This window comes from Bubalus bubalis, chromosome X (genome assembly GCF_019923935.1).
Source record: "Bubalus bubalis isolate 160015118507 breed Murrah chromosome X, NDDB_SH_1, whole genome shotgun sequence".
In the NCBI taxonomy this organism is placed as follows: domain Eukaryota; kingdom Metazoa; phylum Chordata; class Mammalia; order Artiodactyla; family Bovidae; genus Bubalus; species Bubalus bubalis.
Window position 1 is genome coordinate 7,729,888 of NC_059181.1, and position 19,812 is coordinate 7,749,699.

At 43.1% G+C, this 19,812-nt stretch overlaps 1 protein-coding gene across 6 annotated transcripts in view; it reads right to left on the minus strand.

Moving 5' to 3' along the window:
* Window positions 1-6,523: 6,523 nt before the first annotated feature.
* GPM6B (glycoprotein M6B) overlaps window positions 6,524-19,812 on the minus strand; it is a 158,513-nt gene continuing 145,224 nt past the window's right edge. For 4 of the 6 annotated variants that reach the window (XM_025277042.3, XM_006059534.4, XM_006059531.4 and 1 more), the window contains 6 exons: window positions 17,736-17,922; window positions 15,915-16,071; window positions 14,681-14,852; window positions 11,988-12,061; window positions 11,061-11,126; window positions 6,524-8,481 (listed from right to left, as the gene is read on the minus strand). In XM_025277042.3, coding sequence (XP_025132827.1) covers window positions 8,332-8,481; window positions 11,061-11,126; window positions 11,988-12,061; window positions 14,681-14,852; window positions 15,915-16,071; window positions 17,736-17,922 — 806 coding nt within the window. In that variant the 3' untranslated portion in view covers window positions 6,524-8,331. Of the gene's footprint in view, window positions 8,482-8,887; window positions 10,050-11,060; window positions 11,127-11,987; window positions 12,062-14,680; window positions 14,853-15,914; window positions 16,072-17,735; window positions 17,923-19,812 lie in introns of those variants that run through there. The other 2 variants (XM_006059532.3, XM_006059535.3) reach the window with 1 other exon arrangement.

Consider the following 19,812-nt stretch of genomic DNA (forward strand, 5'->3'; position numbering starts at 1 on the left):
TTCATTTTGTTGATTATTTTCTTTGCTGTGCAAAAGGTGTTTGATTTCTCACTTGTTTTTCTTTTTGGTGTGAAATCAGAGTCCTCATCAAAACCAGTGTTTACCCTGTATGTTTTCTTCTAGGAATTTTATGGTTTCAGGTCTTATGTCTTCAAGTCTTTAATCCATTTTGAGTTGATTTTCGTGTGTGATGTGAGATAGGGGTCAGGTTTCGTTCTTTTGCATATGCCTATACAATTTTCCCAACACCAGTTATTGATGAGACTGTTCTTTCCCTCTTACATAGTCTTGGCTCCTTTGTTGGAAATCAGTTGACCATATATACATAGGTTTATTTCTGGGCTCCATATTCTGTTCTCTTGATCTATGTGTGTGTTTTTATGCCAGTACCGTCCTGTTTTGATTACTGTACTTTGTAATATAGGTGCTTTTATATTGGTTGCATAAATATTTACAAATGTTACATGTTTTGCTGAACTGACCTCTATATCATTACATTATGACCTCCTTTGTGTATTGTTACAGTCTCTGGCTTAAAGTTTACTTTGTATGATAAAAGTATAGCACCTCTGCTTTCTTTTGGCTTCTATTTGCATAGAATTTTTCCCTCTGTTCGCTTTAAAAAAATTTTTTTTCAATATTACTATGTATTTATTTGTCTCATTTATGGATGTTCTTTTATTGTGGTAGCAGCGAGTGGGGGATAAAGGGAAACTTTCTTCATGTGTGCACAAAGTGTGATACTGACCGAGGGTGATGGTGACAATTGCTCAACGTCCTTGGGCTGGCTGAGGCTGACCTACGGTGCAACTTGGAAGTGAACTCCAGTCCCCGGAATCAGCCAAGCATGGGTCAGGAGGTGTGTTGGGGAGGGAGGAGTCTGTCCCCTACCCGGCAGTCATACCCCATCCAGGGACATTCAGAAATAATCTTGCCAGCTTCTCAGTCAGCCCCCAAGTGAAGAAATGTGCACCAGGAAGATCGGGACCAGCAACAAGTATCTGCCCGGCCATCCAGATGCATCCTGCTTATGAGTTGCCAGCTGTCTTCTCCCTTCATTTTCAATCTGGTTTGTCCTTAAAGCTAAAATGAGTCTCTTGTGGGCAACATTATTTATGGGTCTTTTTTTGTTTTGTTTTTTTTTTTAATCCATTTGTCTATTTTTTTAATTGAAGTAAAGTTATTGTACAATGTTATGTTAGTTTCAAGTGTACATAAAAGTGATTCAATTCATTCTGTTTTTCAGAGTCCGTTTAAAGTAATTTTTGATAGGTATGTTAACTTTTGACATTTTGTTAATTTTTTTGTTGTTTTGTATTCATTTTTTTTTCTTGTGTTCTTTGTGATTTGATGGTTTTCTGTTGTGTTATGCGTAGATTTATCTTTTGTGTATCTTCTATAGCTTTTCACTTTGCTGTTACCCTGGGGATTACATAAAACATATTTATAACAGTTTAACCTGATAACAACTTAATTTTGAACATATACAAAGGCTGTACATTTATAGACTACTTCTTCCCATTTTGTATTTGATGTCACAATTTATATCTTTTTACATCATGTATCCACTGACAAATTATAGTTATTTTCAATCCTTTTGTCTTTTAATTCTTATGCTAGAGTTTCAAGGGATTTAGCTACCACCATTACAACATTAGAGTATTTTGACTTTATATTTACCAGTGAGTTTTGTTTTGATAGGTTTTCTGTCACTAATTAGCATCTTTTCATTTTAGCTTGAAGAACTTTAACATTTCTTGTAAGACTGTGCTGGTGCTGATGAACTCCCTTTAGCTTTTGCTTGTTGGGAAATCTCTCTCAACTTTAGTTGTGAGGCACAGCTTAACTGGGCATAGTATCCTTGCTTGGAAGTTTTTCTCTTTGAACAGTTTGAATACATCATTTCAATATCCTCTGGCTTGCACAGTTTCTGCTGATAGTCTTCCAGGTATTCCCTTATATGTAACAACTTGTTTTTCTCTTGGTGTTTTTCAGATTCTTTCCTAGTCTGTAGCTTTTGATGATTCAAAATTAATGTATCTCGGGGACTTCTCTGGAAGTCCAGAGGTTAAGACTTCATGCTTCCACTGCAGGTTCAGTCCCTGGTCAGCCAAACAAACAAACAAAATATTATGTTTCAGTGTGTATACCTCTTTGGATTCTTTTTTTTTTTTTTTTGGAGCGCTATGGACTTTGTGGATCTGAATATTTCTTTCCCCATATTAGGGAAGTTTTCAGCCATTATTTGTTTCAATAAATTTTCTGCCCCTTTCTTGTCTCCTTCATTGACTTCTATAATGTATATAGTTGGTTTACCTGATGGTGTCCTGTAAGTCCCTTAAAGTATCTTAATTCTTTTTTTTTTCCTACTTGCTCCTCTAACTGGATAAATTCCAGTGACTGTCTTCAAATTTGCTTACCCATTTGTTTAGTCTGCTGTTGAACCCATCTGTTGAATTTTTCAGTTATTCTTCAACTATGTGATTTGTTTGGTGCTTTTAGACATACTATTTGAAATTCTCACTTTGTTCATGCATTGTTATCCTAATCTCGGTGAGCATCTGCATGACTGTTACTTTAAACTCTCAGGTGAGTCACTTATTTCCATTTCATTAAAATCTATTTCTGGAGTTTTATTCGTTTGGAATATAGTATATTTTTTTCTTCATTTTCTTTGTCTGTGTTGGTTTCTGTACATTGGATAAAACAGTCACCTCTCCCAGTCTCAACAGAGTGGTCTCTGTGGGAGATGAACTTTATCATTCAGCCCAGCCCAAGCTTTTGGTTGCTTCTCAAACCTTCATGATAGTCCAAGCTACCTTCTTTGTTCTTGGTGCTTCTTAGTGGTTGAGGGTGTTGTCAGGACTGGTCAGTGTGGCAGTGGGGAAGATCACAGTCAGCACGTAGATGCAGGCTGATTGGGAAACTGACCTCTCAGATGGCAGCTGGGAAAGTGAGCAGTTAGGTCTGATCCTGGGAGCTAGTGGTTTTTGCCTGCTCCCTGTGCACTTGGCCTGGGTGCATAGCTGCAGGGGTACTCGTACTCCAGTGCCTGGTAAGAACTGCTGCTACATCCTGTGGGCCTTGTGAATGCCAGTCCTGGTGGCTGTCAGAGCCGGATAGTCTTCACATCTGTCCCCTGGGTGGCAGGTGCCGATGCTGGAACGCAGATCAGTGTGCCAGCTCCTCCCTGGAGACATGGGTGATTGGAGGACGCAGAGCATGGATGCAGTGGCTTTCTTGGTCCCTGGGGAGGATGGCAGTGCCCTGTGTGCTAAATTAGAAGCCTGACTTTAGGCAGCCTTTTAATATGTGTAAATAGACCCTTTTCAGGGAAAGACTCGGGAGTTGGTGAGTCCTCTCGAGCTGGGTAAGAACTGGCTGTGACAGCCATGTGGGTTTCTTGGATACCACAAAACACCTTAAAACAAGGTGTTTGGGGCATGGTCTTTTCTGTAGGTGAGTCATAAAAAGGGGAGGTGCTAGATGTGGGGTCCGAACCCTTTGCTCTTCAAGGTGAATTGTGGAGGTGGGAGTGCCCACCAGATTGTGTGGTGGTGTGCCAGAGTTAGGGTTTCTGGTAAGTCTTATGTCTGAGCCTTTCCTGTCCATTTCAATGTGGGTGTTTTCTGCTCAATGTGTAAGAGTAGCCCAGCTAGTTTTTTCTTTTAGAAAAACCTGCTCGGTGTGCAGTGGCCTGTGCCGTGTGTCCATGGGAAGAGGGGGAGTTCAGGAGCCTCCTATGTCATGGTCTTAGTCCTAAACCCTCAGATAACTTTTAACACTTCCTAGTATTACTCCCCTCCACCCCCCCATCTTCAAAGCCCTTGTCTAAATCATTTATTGTGTTGTTTCAGTTTTCTAGCTTGGGGTTTGTTAGCTTCATTTCTTTTTTTTTTCCCCTCTGTCAGTCAACTTAAATTCTAAACAGTATTCTTATTACTCCAGATGAGGTTAGGGTCTGTTTCAAGAGCAATAAGTCTTCTCTTTATGCAGCACAGCAGGTGGTCACATCATCCCCCATGCGTGTGAATACAGCCTGCAAAATGTGACACGCTCCCCTGCAGGCTGCCTACTCCTGCCTCCCCAAGACCCCCCAAATGGAGTCTGTTCAAATCCTCCCCAGGTGGGTAAGTATATACATAGCAAACAGGAAGATGGAGGGGCGGTTGAGAAAAAGTGTTTTTTTTACCAAACACGACTGACCACTCTTTGTATTTTTTTTCCTCAAAACTTTCTGTTGTTTTACTCATCCTAACACTCACTTTGAAAAAGTTACCTTAAGTCAAATCTGTAATTTTTCGCACACTGCCAAGAACAAAGTAGCCCTGCACTGGCTAGCAGCAGCTGTCACCATGTAGGACAAGACAGTACTCACAAAGCGCACTGCCGCCTCTAAATCTTGAGACAGGCAGACCTCCTTCTACTGTGCTTTGCTTTATTGCATGTCACAGATACTAAGATTTTTATAATTTAAAGGTCTGTGGTAACCCGAACAAATCTGTTGGTGCTGTTTTTCCAACAGCATTTGCCCACTTTGTGTCTGTGTCACATTTTGGTAATTCTAACAGTATTTAAAAGACGCTTACTCCTTGGAAGGAAAGTTATGACCAACCTAGATAGCATATTCAAAAGCAGAGACATTACTTTGCCAACAAAGGTCCGTCTAGTCAAGGCTATGGTTTTTCCAGTGGTCATGTATGGATGTGAGAGTTGGACTGTGAAGAAGGCTGAGCACCAAAGAACTGATGCTTTTGAACTGTGGTGTTGGAGAAGACTCTTGAGAGTCCCTTGGACTGCAAGGAGATCAGCCCTGGGATTTCTTTGGAAGGAATGATGCTGAAGATGAAACTCCAGTACTTTGGCCACCTCACACGAAGAGTTGACTCATTGGAAAAGACTCTGATGCTGGGAGGGATTGGGGGCAGGAGGAGAAGGGGATGACAGAGGATGAGATGGCTGGATGGCATCACTGACTAGATGGAGGTGAGTCTGAGTGAACTCCGGGAGATGGTGATGGACAGGGAGGCCTGGCATGCTGCGATTCATGGGTTCGCAAAGAGTCAGACACAACTGAGCGACTGAATGGAACTGAACTGAACAGTATTTCAAACTATCTGCTAGCAGAAGGATGACAGTGAAGTATCCTTTAATTAAGGTATATATGTTGTTTATTTTTTAAGATATAATGTTATTGCACGTGTTAATAGACTGTGGTGTAGAACACCTGTATGCACTGGGAAGTCCAAAAATTCATGTTACTCTTTATTGTACCATTTGCTGTATTGCAGTGGTATGGAACCAAACCTGCAGTGTCTCTGAGGTTTGCCTGGATTAGGAACTGTTAGAAAGCCCTAAAAGGATTGTTTCAATGTAGAATATTTTGCTTGTTGGTTATCAAATGAGTAGGTGAGTCCCGTATAATTTTGACTTGATTTTCATTCCTTAGAAATTAATTTTCACAATGTGTAACTAGAAAAAGGGAAAACTCTTAAACCTCTAGAGGTTCCTACATTTTGTGGCAGGATTTCTGTCAGTATTTTAGATAGTACCTGTGATCTGATTAACTTAAGAAATAACTGTACACAACACTCCATAAACAGAAGGTGTTAAGCTGTGTGACCAACAGCATAATAATTGGACTGCTGATGTTCTCCTGCTGTGCATGAGGGAAGGGTGATAATCCAGAGGCAGTGCCTCCTTTAGAAACGTCAATAGTGCCAAAAGCCAGTCCTTACTCAGAAAGGTCAGATAGAGACAGTCCACATGTATAGTCATGCCAACAGGTAAGTAGTTGAAAGAGATTATAAAATGAAGTCCTAAGTAAGAAATCTAGCTCTGTGGCTTAGTTTTTTAAATTGAAATATAGTTGATTTACAATGTTGTGTTAGTGATGTATACAAAAGTGATTCAGTTATGCATGTGTGTGTGTGTGTGTGTGTGTGTGTATATATAAACACATATATGTGTTTTTTATATACACTTTTTCAGACTCTTCTTTCCCTTTATAGTTTATTACAAAATAGTGATTATAGTTCCTGTGCTCTATACAATAGGACCCTGTTGTTGAATAGACTGTGGTATCTTCAGTTGGTAAAACAGCCAGTGTTACTTGGACTTTTATGAAGGTTCCTCACTGTTCCCACTGTCTCCAAACAGAAAGCTTTGTATTAATCCCATAAATTAGTATATCATTTTTCTGACTAGCTTCATACCTAAGTGTTAGTGGCAATTGATGTAACATACCGCCCAGTGGGTTACAGTGTTTTCTCAAATTGTTTGCTTTAAGAGAGGCGTCTGTCAGAAATGAAAGACATAGCACTTGGAAACTTGATTCCCATACAAATGTAGAATCTTGATTATGCATACTGTTTAAAAATGACACCATACCGAGGACAGAGAGAGAGTATATATGTATGGTAAAAAGGCAAGTGAATGAAGCTATAATTTTTATTTCATTTCTCTTAATACAGCCACAGCTATTTCCACCTAAATAGATCTTTAAAATAAGCATACACAGGTATTGACTATTATCTACAAATATTTATTGTAACACTTGAATAGAACTACAGGAAGCCCTTGGCACTGATAGAAAATATTGATTCACTGTTAGGTTACAAAAATTTATACATAGCAAAATTTAATGCTCTTTACATAAAAAATATTAGACTACTTAAACAAAACTTTCAAAAATTCCTGGTAAGAGCTACCAGAATTAGAAAAGTAAAATTAGGCTTTAGACACTGCCTCTTCTAGAACACTGGACTCAAACAGCACCTCCACTGCTGGAAAAAATATTTAGGTCTGTCATGCAACAGGAAAACAAAACACCAAGCTATTCTGGAACAACTGTTCTACACAGAAGAGATCGTCTCCCGATTTAGAAAAAGAAAAAATAGTCAAGATCCAAATAGGCATTTTTAGGCATTAACAACAACACCAACAAAAAGAATCCAAATGAAATATTATACTTGCTGTTCAATTTTAAAAGCATCTGATAAAGGTATGCTTCCTTTCATTTTAACACATTTCTGCACGTGGATATGTTTAAAATCCAGGAAACAGCCAAACCACAAGTTAATTCTTAACATGAATATACATAGTTAACCCTATTATATTATGCAGCCCCCTTTAAAAGCACTGATGCACCCAACAGTTATATGTATCATTTCATAAAGAACAACACAAAGTTTACCATCACTAATACCCAATACCTATAGTCACTTAATGTTCTGAAACACAATGATTTAGAAGGCAAGTTTCTTTTGAAGATGGCTTAAACTCAAGCATTTGGGTTTGTTTTTTTTTTATTTTCCTGAACATTGAACTTTATTCCAGGAAACTTTAGATAAGAAAACATGAAATAAATATCAAACCTAATTGAAATTAATTCAATATTCAAGTCTATAAAAGTAGGAGGTCTGTGGTCTGTTGGTAATTAGGTTTTGGGTAGTTGGTATGAAACTGTAAACTTGCTATTTAGACCACATAAAAATGGTTTTGAGTGGTGGTCACTTTAATAAGGTAACACTTCTTCATTAAAAACATTTGTGGAACAAAATTCTTTGAAGGATTTGGGGTTACCTATTGTAAGTTCTTAGAAATTGAAAACAAATACTCATTAAGGCAAAGCTGACATTTATTTAAAAGAAATCTATTACAAATTTGATTTTGGATAGCTTGTCAGTCTGAATCTAGCTTCATCCATGGTAGGTAATGCAGAACTATTTTAGTGGGCTCATTTTAGCATTCTTGAGAAAAAGAAGATTGGACCAGGAAATTAGTATGTCCTGGACTTAAGAGGGGTGAGGAGGTCAGCTAATATTTTTCTTACAAGGGTCAACTCTAAGAATCACTTTATCTTTGAGCCACAATTTTTCATACATGTCAGCTGTCAGAAATAGAATGTCACATCAATTCCATTTTAGTTCCTATTTAGATGTGTTTGAGGACAGATGGTAGAAGTGAATGTGTGGTCATACCGCCTGATGCTGTTATGGCATGGTCCTTATCAAGGGGTATCGTGTTCTCACAGCCTGTCTTGGTAGGATTGTGAACATGCCACAAATTTCAAAAGGATAAATATTCATTTTGTTGAAGTGTTGCCTTTTAAAATGGCTCCCATGAAACCTCCAATATCTGTTGTAAAGAAAAAGAGTTACCTACTGGAAGGTTTTCCTAGAAATACATCCCAGCAGCTTGAGACAGACAGTGAAGTGTTTGGACTTCTACGTGAGTTTGTTTGGTGGGGTACACATCTGTACTGCAGAGCAGCTGTCTGATGATTTGTCAGAGCTGTAAATTCGTTGGCTGAGACCCTCTGGCAAACATTTATGTGTAAGAATTGAGTTGTTCTTTTGACCGAGACTGGATATCTTGCAGTTCCTGTTCTTCCTTTGCTTTGATATCCTGGTAAGCCTGCATTTTGCTTGCATCCTTTAAGTAAGCCCAGTTAGAAGACAGTATCATGAGGAAGTGGATCTGGAAAAGAAGGGTGAGCATGATGGCTAGTGAGCATGTGAGAAGGCAAAGCGAGCTGTGAAGGCAGATTAGACGCTCTGTGCTGTAAAAATGGAGAGGGTTATTCCGGATTAATACTCATTCTGCTATCAGAGGCATCGGAGACTGAGTGCAAGCTCTGCTAGGACGCTTCATATTAAAAGGGTGAAAAAAGTTAGTAAACAAACATAATGAATCAAGAGAAAATGGCCCAAGTTACTGTTAAGAAAAGGCAAAAATGAAATACGACAGGGTGCTTTTTACCATTTTAAGAGTCACTTTAAAAACGAAGGCAAAAGTTCAGAAACACGCTGTGTGGTTATTTTAGAATGAGTGTTGTGCAAAGATCTTTCCTATCTGTGGACAAAAATCAATTTCCCCAAAGGCCTGAAAGTGTGAATGGTGTTTATTTTGAGTAAATATAAAACTACATATTTAACATGGAAAAATTAAGTGAATGTCAAAACCAAAATTAAGAACTATCAGCAAAGCATGCAGTCTCTGTGTTAACACACTTTTAGTAGTGAAACTAGTTTTCGTATATAACTGCCGTGATTTCATTTCACAAAACATCAAAATTGTTATGATCATTCTTTACAGTTTGATGTGGCAAATGCTTCTTTTCCGCTTATTTTCCTCATCTTTCCTGCAAAATCTATATATCAAGTTCCTTATATTTCCTTCTCAACATATTGGAGACTTTCAGATCCAAGCACAATTACTTTCCCCATTAGAATCTTACGTGCAGTTTGAGAAGTGGCTATGAGGAATCAGTTACTACTCACCCCAATCCAACACTGTGAGGTTATCCATTCTGTGGACTCTGAAAGGACTGATAGTGTTGTGTAAAAATAAAACTACATATAAATATTTCTTGAGAGATAACAAGTGAGCTCTTTTTCTTCAAATTTTCGTCAGCTTATTTGAGGGGCATTTATTTGGTAATGAGACCTATAATCGTTAAAAATACTATAATCAGATTTTAAATATGTTTATAAAATATTTTCCAGACAGAGTCTGAGAAGACCAAATCCAGATGAAAACAGTTCTCTTCCAATTCATCTTCAGCACTTGTGTTCATTACTGAAATGGGTTATCAAGCAAGCAAAAATAATGGAAAACACAGGTATTCCAGTTTTAATACTTCACTTAGAGATACTGCTCAGAGTTTAAGTTCAAAGAACTTTGTTAAAAAACAAAGACATTGTTTTTCAGTGGCTGCTCACCAATGTCAGTAAATAACTGAATCCTTTCCACAATGTGGAAATAGCCAGATCTCATCATCATTTTGGAGTTCATGTACGGTAAGTCATTTGAGTAATCTACCATGCAAAATGAGTTGACTAAAGCGATTTACAAATTACTGTAACAAAACTGCAGAAGCCTAGGCTCTGCTTTAGTCTGGGGGTCAGTGATACTTCACGCTACGGAATATAGCTCTCTAAAGCTCCTTATTGGCCTTATGCAACTTAGAACTTAGTGCAGCAATCTTCCCGACTCTTAAACTTCAAAACCGCATAGTTATATGTGGTAGCCATCATGTAGATCAGCTGGTGGAAGAGAACAGAACAGGACAGTAAGATACAGGAAGTGCGGGCTGCTGCCCCGATGCTTCTAAACTCGGCCAGGGATGGGAGCCAGCTCAGAGCCTAGGGTGTTTCTTTTTTGCCATTTGTAAGCCCATTGTATCTCGCACACTCAAGTTTCTGGAGTCCCACGTATACAATATAAGTCATCAGCCCAGAGAACAGGTCCCCACCCTGAGGGAACAGAGGGTTGCTTCCACGTGGGGAGGGATGACATCAAAGATAGGACAAATTCTGAAGTACTCACTTCCTCATTTCTCAGCACTTGAGGGTCCCCCTCACTCTACCCACCTTAGAACTCTGGACACTACAAGCCAAGCCCTCCCAAGTTTTCGGTCCATGTGGATACACACAGATGCACGCCTGTGTGGTGGCATCTTCCGTATTTGTGAATATGTCCTTGTGCTAAAATTTCCCTAACTCTCAGGTCAGCACTCACGGCCATGCAGACGCACAGAATGCGGAAAAGCTGACATGCCCAAGGCAACTGTGGCAGCCTTGGAAGCTATGGCAAGCTGTAAACAAGCGTCTTTTTCATCATGTGCCCTGGATTTTGCATTTTTGTGACCTCACTCTTTCTGTGGTCCCTCATGAGAGTGCTAAAGGGCCATCTAGTGTTTCTAAGCACAGGGAGACTGCAGGGGGCCTGACAGAGAAAATACATGTGTTCAGCAAGCTCCACTCAGGACGGGGCACACTGCTGCCGGCCGTGGGTACACTGTTCATAAATCAGCAATATACCCCACAAGTTATACCCCACAAGATGCCTTTAAACAGAGGCAAAAGGATTCTTCCCACCGAATCTGAATCTCATCACCTACCATGAATGCCAAGACCAGCACCTCGTCCTTCCTGCAAGCTAGACATGGGGTACATTTACATAGGGGCGCCTGAACCGAGGCAGAGTCCCAGGTGTGTTGGCTGGAAGGGAAATCTGTTAGGACAGTGCCTGCAGGGAAGGGGGCCAGCACTCACCAGGGCAATGACGGTGGCGCCAGCTCCGGCACAGGCCACGATGAACAGGTGATAGGACATGTAGAACTAGGAGAGAACCGGGCACCGAGGTGAGCATTCTGTGGGGGAGTGATGGCCTCCTCTATTCTGGGCGCGCTCCCTTTTCCTCTGTAGGGCTGATTTCTGAAGGCCGGGCACATGCTGGGCTTACCTGGGGAGCTTTCAGAACTTGGCAAGAGGCTGCACCTCAAGCCAATTACATGGGAGTAGCTGGGGCTGCTCTCCACGAACAGGGTATTATCCTGCTCCTGCATGCCTGCCACCTGCAGCCCAGATCGTGGATGTACACACCCAGCAGCCAGGTAGGCGGGCCCTGATTATTGTGGTTGTTCCTTCCTAAACCATGTCAGGATCATCTTAAATGCAAGCTGCCAGCAGCGCATTTGAGAATCTGCTTTTATATACAGTTATAAGCCAATGCCTGAAGACTGTTCTAGGGCAGAGAGATTTTTCAACCATAGTGTGTCGGGATTTACTGCCAAGTAAGGATGAACAAGCAATAGCAGCAACTCAGTCTTTAAACAAAAGACTAAGTTGCCAATGTATAAAAATTCAGTTGTATACAAATTAAGGGCAATCCTCTATGGGAAAATTTACATTGGTCCTGTGACAAATGTTCTACTTTGAAAAACAATCTGAAGATGAAAGAGAAGAATCGAGATATATTCAGACTGGGCAGGATTGGGATCGCTCTCCAAATATCACTAAAAGAGAAAGCTGTCTGGTGGCGCAGTACCGTCACTCTGGATTCAGCCATGGGACAGGGCCATTGTCTAGGTGGAAAATGGTGGCTCAGAGCCCTCGTGGTCTTTCTCCCTAGGAGCACCCTTTGCCTCAGCCTGAAGTGCCCAGTGGTCATCTAAGACCAGCTGAGGGGCCAGGGCCTACCTCGTTGGTGTTGCAGATGTTTTCCAGGGCCGAGCCACATATTCTTCCTGGGAAAGCATTCCAAGGGATGATTCCTAGAAGTGAATCCCAGCAGAAGGTTAGTGATTAGCACAGATGCCAGCATCCCTGCTTGTACTGGGCCCCTCCACTTTCAGAGGCAATTACAACACAATCACGTGCTGTGCTCTTCATCAACAACTGATGTATCTGCCCTCTGCAGAAAAAACTTTCTGGAATAATAAAAAGTCCTATTTGGACAACAGGGCAAGAACAAAGGCAACTAGTCCATGAGATAATTGGACAAATTATGCTTTGGTTAGTTGAGCTGATATTCATGAACTCATGTTCAACAGCTGCAGGACAACCCCCACCCCCGCCCTTATAAGGCATTTCCTCCTCCTCAAGCCAAACACATCTCGCCCTGAACTTCATGGTCTGCAGCCTTGCTCCCCAAGCTCTTTCACCATGGTTGGCCCTGACTCCGTTCTGAAAGGGAGAGGCTATGTTCAGAAAGGTTCATGGCAATTTGACAGAGGAATTTGTTTATATTCTGTAATCTGCACTTCCATTTTGTATGCCTTTGCTTTTCTGTTCCTTTTTGTTGTGTTTTACAAGTATCTCAGAACTACTTTGGATTGAAAGTCCAATTGGAAGCTTGGAAAACCACTGTACTTCCCCACAGAGTGAGGCCAGCTCAGCCTGTGGTGTCCTTGCTGTATCCAACTCCCCTCTGTGGCCACCTCGTCCACATGGCGGCTGCTGCTTTTTCTGTCATTAATGCCTCGATGTGCCCTTAAATATGAAACACACCTCAAGTTCTCTTGTCTCCCAGGAGGTCAGAAAGGAAAATACTTAAAAACTATTCCTTCTACCTTTGTTATGGACCAGTAGTAAGTCTTTGTTTCAGGAGAATGGGAAATGATGAAACCACTGATTTCAAGAACAGAAGATTTTTAAAAATGATTACTGATGACCAGACATTTGTAGTGAATGCTGAAGAGTAGGGAAATGATACATGCACCTAGATATTCATTTACAAATATTTAAAAAATCAACTTGAGTCTCTGTTTTCCATCTATTCTGAAGAACAGTGTAGTTGAACCTTTGGCTGTATGAGAAGAGCTCAGTGCAAGGGGCATTTTAGGTTAAGTTTTGTATTATGGTTCAAGGTAAGATGCTGAGGATAAGCCAGACAGGAAGAAAGCTCTTCTAGAAAAGCTCTGAAAGAACCATTATTTCCTCTTCAATTCTAATGGAAAACTTTTTCCCCCTAGTTGATCCTGCCAAGAACAGGATTTCCACCATTCTGGATAGAAGTACTACTGAAACTGCCTTTTCTCATTCAGGAGGGATGTCTGGTTTGCAGTGATGGACAGGAGGTGCCATGGCCTTTCTGTGGCCTCTCAAGATGAACTGAACTTAGGCAAAGTGCCCACTCAGCAAAATATGTTTGAATAGGTATCCAGTGCTCAGCTTTGTTAGAGTCCCTTTGGATGACTTTAAAATATGCCTGGATTTGATGTTGTCATTGAGTCTCTAGAGCCGCATCTCCTCTCCTGAATCTTCAAAGTCTCCACTCATATCCTGAGTCTCCAGAGTCTTGTCTACAGTCTCCTCTCAAGACCAGCCTAGGTCTTCTCTCCTGTCCTAAGTCTTATCTCCGGAGTCTCCTGAGTCTTCAGGGTCTAACCTCCAGAGTCTCATCTCCTAAGTCTCCTCTCCCGAGTCTCCTAACCCTCTTCTCCTCTCCTGAGTCTCCTTTCTTGATCTCCTGAGACACCAGGGTCTCATCTCCTGAGTCTCGTCTGCTAAGTCTCATGACTCTCCTCTCTTGAGTAGCCTAAGCCTCATCTGCTCTGCTGAGTATCCTAGGTGTCCTTTCCTGAGAGTGCTATCCTGAGTCGATAGTGTATCCTGTCCAGGGTCTTGTCTCCTGAGTCTCATTTGCTGAGTCTCCAGAGTCTCGTCTCCTGAGTCTCCAGGGTCTTTCTCCTGACTCTCCTGTCCAGGGTCTCATCTCCTGTGGCTATAGATCTCCTCTCCTGAGTCTCCTGTCTCTCCGCTCATGAGTAGCATAAATCTCCTCTCATGAGTCTCCTTTTCACAGTCTCCTGTCCTGAGACCCCAGGCTCTCATCTCCTGAATCATTCGGGTCTCATCTGAGTCTCCTAACTCTCATCTCCTCTCAGTCTCCTCTCCTGAGTCTGCTCTCCAGGATCTCATCTCCTGAGTCTCTAGTATCTCTTCTCCTAAGACTCCGAGGTCTTGTCTCCTGAGTCTGCTATCCAGGGTCTCGTCTCCAGAGTCTCATCTCCTGAGTCTCCACTGTGTTGTCTCCCGAGTCTCCTAACTGTCCTGTCCTGAGTAGCCTAAGTCTCATCTCATCTCCTTAGTCTCCTAAGTCTCCTCTCCTGAGTCTACTGTCCAGTGTCTCCTCTCCTGAGTCTCCTGTCCCAGATCTCCAAAGTCTCCAGTCTTGGGTCTCGTCTCCCAAGTCTCCCGAGTTCCTCTCCTGAGTCTCTAGGGTCTCATCCCCTGATCTCCAGAGTCTCGTTTCTTCAGTCTTCTCTGCTTTCTTCTGCTCTTCTCCATCCTAATGATTATTAGAATTATTATTATTACGACCCTGTAATAATTTAGACCTGCATATGCACATACAACACAAACAAATCACGGGACTGCACAGGAAGTACCATATTGCCGGATGTCCACACAGATCTGCTCCACTCCTGCTGTCCCGTTGGTTTGGGGGGACTTGATGACTTCACAGGTGGACCATATGTTGTAGAACATAAACACTGGCACTGCCGAGAAACCAAACACACCCAGCCAGGCCACTCCCAACACATAGGTGAGGAAGACGAACTAGGACAAGAAGGAGAAAGAATCTTCACCAACCAGTGCAATCCCTGGGAGGAAGAATAATATATTTCTCCTAATACTGAACTTGCTGGATGCAGTCACTGGACCATAGCAGATACAAGGGAAGTTTTGGAACTTTGCAGTTCCCTATTTAGTAAGGACGTGAGTAGCCAAGGAGGCTGTCCCTTGTCCAAGGTCACTGAGCTAGCTGGGACAGGGCCTCCTTCAGCCGTGGCTTGTAAATATCAGTTCCACACTTACCAAGGTGTGTGGATGCTCTCACAGGCCACTGCACTAGAACTCTGTTCCAAATTGCCTTTATTCTACATAATAGATGGGCTGTAGAACAGCCACCACTACAGGAAACTCTTTGTGGAAAAGAACCTGGGTAGTTTCATGATCCTGTGAAATTACTAAAAAGCATTAGATGCGCCTTTACTACATTTACAATAGCCATGAACACAAGCTTAGTGCACAGTAAACCTGCTCAAATGCTCATTTCCCTCTAGTCTTGCTTGGTTTTACATCTTTAAGAGTCCTCACCTCAGGACAGCAGAGAGCTCAGTTGGTGTTCTCAGCCCTGCAGCCTGTGTGTTTATCTTCCTCCTTCCATGACTTTCTGCCTCCATGTGAGTGCATCTCTCTCAACTCCCCAGCTGTTTTCTTCACATCCGACAAGTTTTCAAATGCCAGACCCACACATCCAGCTGCTTGGCATAGGCCATTATAAACCCCACTTCAACAACCCCCCCAACTCCAACTCCAAAAATGCCTCCTTCCCACCTCTCCCTCCACCCCTGAGTCTCCTTTTGTGATAGAGCACTTTCTGACCCTTTCTCTTAACGAGCCCCTTTTAAGCCCTGTCCTCCGCTAGGCCAGAGGTCAGCAAACACTGCCCGTGAAAGGCCAGAGAAGGAACTGGTCAGGTTCCACTGGGTCACAGACACGCCTCAGCTTTGCTGAGTGAATGCAGTCACAGACCACATGTCAGCAAAGGGAAGCGGGTGCCAAAAACCATACCAGACAGAAAAAACTTGAATTTCGTATCATTTCATGCATACTCACCATCCCACTGATGCACCGGCCACAGGCGGTTGTTTTAAACTCCCCATGCAGTTCTTTCACTGCACTCGTGGTGTAGAAGCCTTCTGCCAGCAGAATGATCCCATACAAGAAGAAAAAGGATGCAATTCCGTAGATGACATACTGCATCAGCTGAATTCTGTGAAAAGATACCAAGTGGTTACATTTGCAGCCTGATTTTGGCCTCTGGAGGGAGGCTGTGAGGGTAGGTGACATCCTGTGACAGCCGACCCACTGATGGCTTCGGTGGTGGTGCTGCAGACAGGCACCCCTGCCCAGACCACAGCAACCTGGACCCTTCTTCCAAGGGGTGGGCAACTTCCCAGATGAGGGAGATGTTTCCTTTGGGCGGGGCCCCAATGGACTTTTAGTACTTAGATGATACTCCTTTGCATGTAAGTAAATGCAGAGATTGACGAGTTACAGCCACTCATCCAGGACACACATACAGCCAGCATTTCAACTTGGGTCCAGTGGATGGCCTGTTCCTTCCACCACATCAGAATGTCTCCCAACCAGGCTTTGTTCTTAATGGTTTTCTGCTAAAACCCCTAAGTAAGCATTCATGGCCTCTCTATGGAGTAACTTGGGCAAATGCTTTCTGCGCAAGACACTGTCATAACACAAGTGATAATGTATCAAGCAGGTTTAAGATACAAAAAGTTAATTCACATCTAATTTTGTCCTATGAAAGCCAACAGAAATGCAGATGACAACCTTTGGCTGCCCAGTGGAACCAGCTGGTGAGTTAGAGACTACAGGTACCTGGGTCCTATCCCCAGAGATTATGACTCAGTCTGGGGTGAAACACAGACCTTTGGATTTTTTTTTAAAAAAAAACATTCTTCCAAGTTTGAGAGCCACTTACCAACATCACCAGCTAATTAAACTACCATGCTTTCCCGAGCCTCAGTCATGGTAAATATTTCTTGGTCTTTTTTTGTACCCAGTTTGCACTCATTGAATCCCTTGTCCTGATTGATCCTCCTCATGGCCTCCCCCACTGCTGATTTCTTTGAATCATTTCACAGATAAAAAAATTTCCTAAGGACTCTTCCAACATGCTTCCCTTATTATTTCATAAAAATTCATTCCTGCCTTTTTCAAAGGGCTGGTAGGAAAGTATCTCCCAATCACAAGGCACCTAAAGACTGTCAAACTTTGGGAGTAAGGAAGGAAAAAGCAAACAGTGAGGGGCAGGTGAAGACACACGAAGATAATCATCAATACACTGCTGCCAGGCAGGCATGCTTATGAGAATCCATGCATGGGAATTGGACACTCAGGAGGATTCTAGGACAGCAGGGCTGAGGCCATACCCCTAAAACTTCCCCTTTTCTGAACTGGAGGATCCCTGGGGATTTTTCCTCTGCTTGAAGAATGAACATCCAGGTCCTGCTCCTGTACACTTTGGGTGGGGCTAAGTCCTTGACCGGCTCCTACCAGGCCAGGGCTGGCCATTTTCTCTGACAGCACCGGAGGGCATCTGTTACTTGGGGACCGTGGTAACCCTCGGTGAGAGGATGGGCAGTGTTGCCACCATCCCCCTTGGCCACCCGTGCCTTGTGTCTTATGTGTGCACCGTCCCATTCCCCAGGCGCAGTCCTATCCCAGGTCCCCAACACCCACTGCACTCCTGGCCCTTTCTTTTCCCTTCCTTCCTGGCCCTTTTCCTGTCTGCCCCTGGGGAGCATGAATGAAAGGCATCCATTTTCTCCCAGGGGCGCCCACAGCAGTGTTTCTGCAACCGTCCTGGGGTGGTGGCACTTTAAATGCACTTCTAAAAGGAAGGAGGCAACTTACACCTCACTCAGCAGGGCATGGTCGCTGGTGTTGGTGGAGAAGTGCTGCTCCAGGATCGCCACGGTGCCTGCCAGAGCCACATGCCCACAGCCGCAGAACAGGGCGACACCCGAGAAGCAGAGGATGGTGGCCACCAGGGAGGCGTAGGGGACTCCGCCCAGACACTTGATGCAGCATTCAAAGCAGCCTGGACCCAGGGGAGAGAAAACATGGCTGGTAAGGGTAAAACGCCTACGACTTCATGAAGACCGTGCATTAACAAGAGAAGGTCGACTCTTCCCTCTGCCCTGCGTGCTCTTTGGGTAACAGCTCAGCATCGCAGGGGCTAAGAGGAGCTGTCCTCATCTCCTTCTGTGGGTGAGGACCTGGGGGCTTCAAGGGGGAATGAAGCTTAATTTGCTCAGGGTGTGTGGCAGAGCAGCTAAGTGACAAATGGTTATGGAGTAAGGCACAACTCTACCACTTCCTGATTGACCCAGGGTTGAGGTTAGGGGACCCCTGCTCAAGTGACAATGAGAAGCAATCACCCCACTAACAATGTCAGAAGAACTGCAGTGAGGCTGCCGGTCTATGAAGACAAGTGACCATCAAGTTCCCCCCAGCCTCACCCTTATGGGGTTTCAGGTAGCTATTTCTCTATTTTCACAGCAGCCAATGGCTTTCCCCAGCCTCTGACCTCCTGGGCAACCAGAAGAGTCAAATACAGTAATTACACTATTGCTGTGATCAGAAAAATATCAAGGGAATCAGTCTGGAAAGGGGGTGGGCATATGGGTCCCTAGAAGTACCAAGCCACCCAGATCTGCTCAAATGGGCCTACTCAGGTTTCATTCATGTCAATACCAGAAATCAGCTCAGCTTTTAAATAAAAATGTTCCCCCAGAGCCAGGCAGCACAAGCAATTTAATCACACTTGTCCCCCGAACCCACCTCTTCAGCTTCCACCTGCCCCCGCCCAATGCACATGTTGAGAGCAAGAACCCAGAACCGGTGGGTGACGTTTAAGTACTTGAAGAGGGAAAAGGAACAGGGTTGGGGTGGGAGGGGACAAAATGAGCACCCATGAAGTGAAATGAAGGAGAGAGCCACAGTTCACTCTTCATTCTTGAGAGAAATTAAACTCATTCATTTTTCAAATCAACTTTGACTTGAGATGTCCATAAAGACCTCCCCAGGGACTGAGTCAGGTGACATTTTCAGTTCGGAGACATTTTATGTTTCAGTGGAGCAGTGCAGGCCTCAGGGTAATGTCGGTCCCTCTCCTGACCTCGCGTCCCTGTTTATACTATCCAGACCCTTAACTAAATGGCTTGTCAGGGAAATCGAACTCTGAATGCATTATGATGTTTAACAGCAATCAAGAGCAGTTCATGACTTCAGGGCAAGCACATTAAGGTGGCTAAATTTCTTTCCCCCAAACGGCCTTTACAGTAGATAGGGAATGACTACCCAGCATGAAACACTGGAGCTAGGCCTTTCCATTTTGATGATCATTCCATGCTAAACTAGCATTTGCTTAAACCTACCCTAGGAGATAACCCCATATATCTCTCTTCAGTTCACTGGAAAGTAAAAATGCCAGGCCCTCATAAGAAAATGTTCTTCCTTTCATTTCAAAAGATGACTAGCTATTTTCAAGAAGACCAACCTCCCTGAAATGGATTGATGAAACCGCCCAAAATGGGACCCAGTACACAATACAGTTCAAGTCCACTAGCAAGTCGGTTACCTTAAAGAGATTTGGACGTGTGAGATTTGTGAACACAGATGATGGAGGTCAATCTCATTTTGTCCCGTGACTTCCTAGCAGGTTGAAGTGAGGTAAGAGGAACACAACTAAAAGTCCAAATTCTCCAGGCTCCCAAACCAACAGCAACTAAAATTCTTGGCCTTGATATGTGTGTTGCATCATACAAGAGAGAAAATAGACCTCTTTTTTCTTGTGTTGTATCATCCCCACTTTTCCCATTCTCAGGCTCCATGATGAAGTTCGGCACAAGATGAATGCCTGCTTCCATAGCTAATGAAGTTATCTCTGGTCCTTATTGGATAGAGATGTGTGGCCTTGAAACTGTGC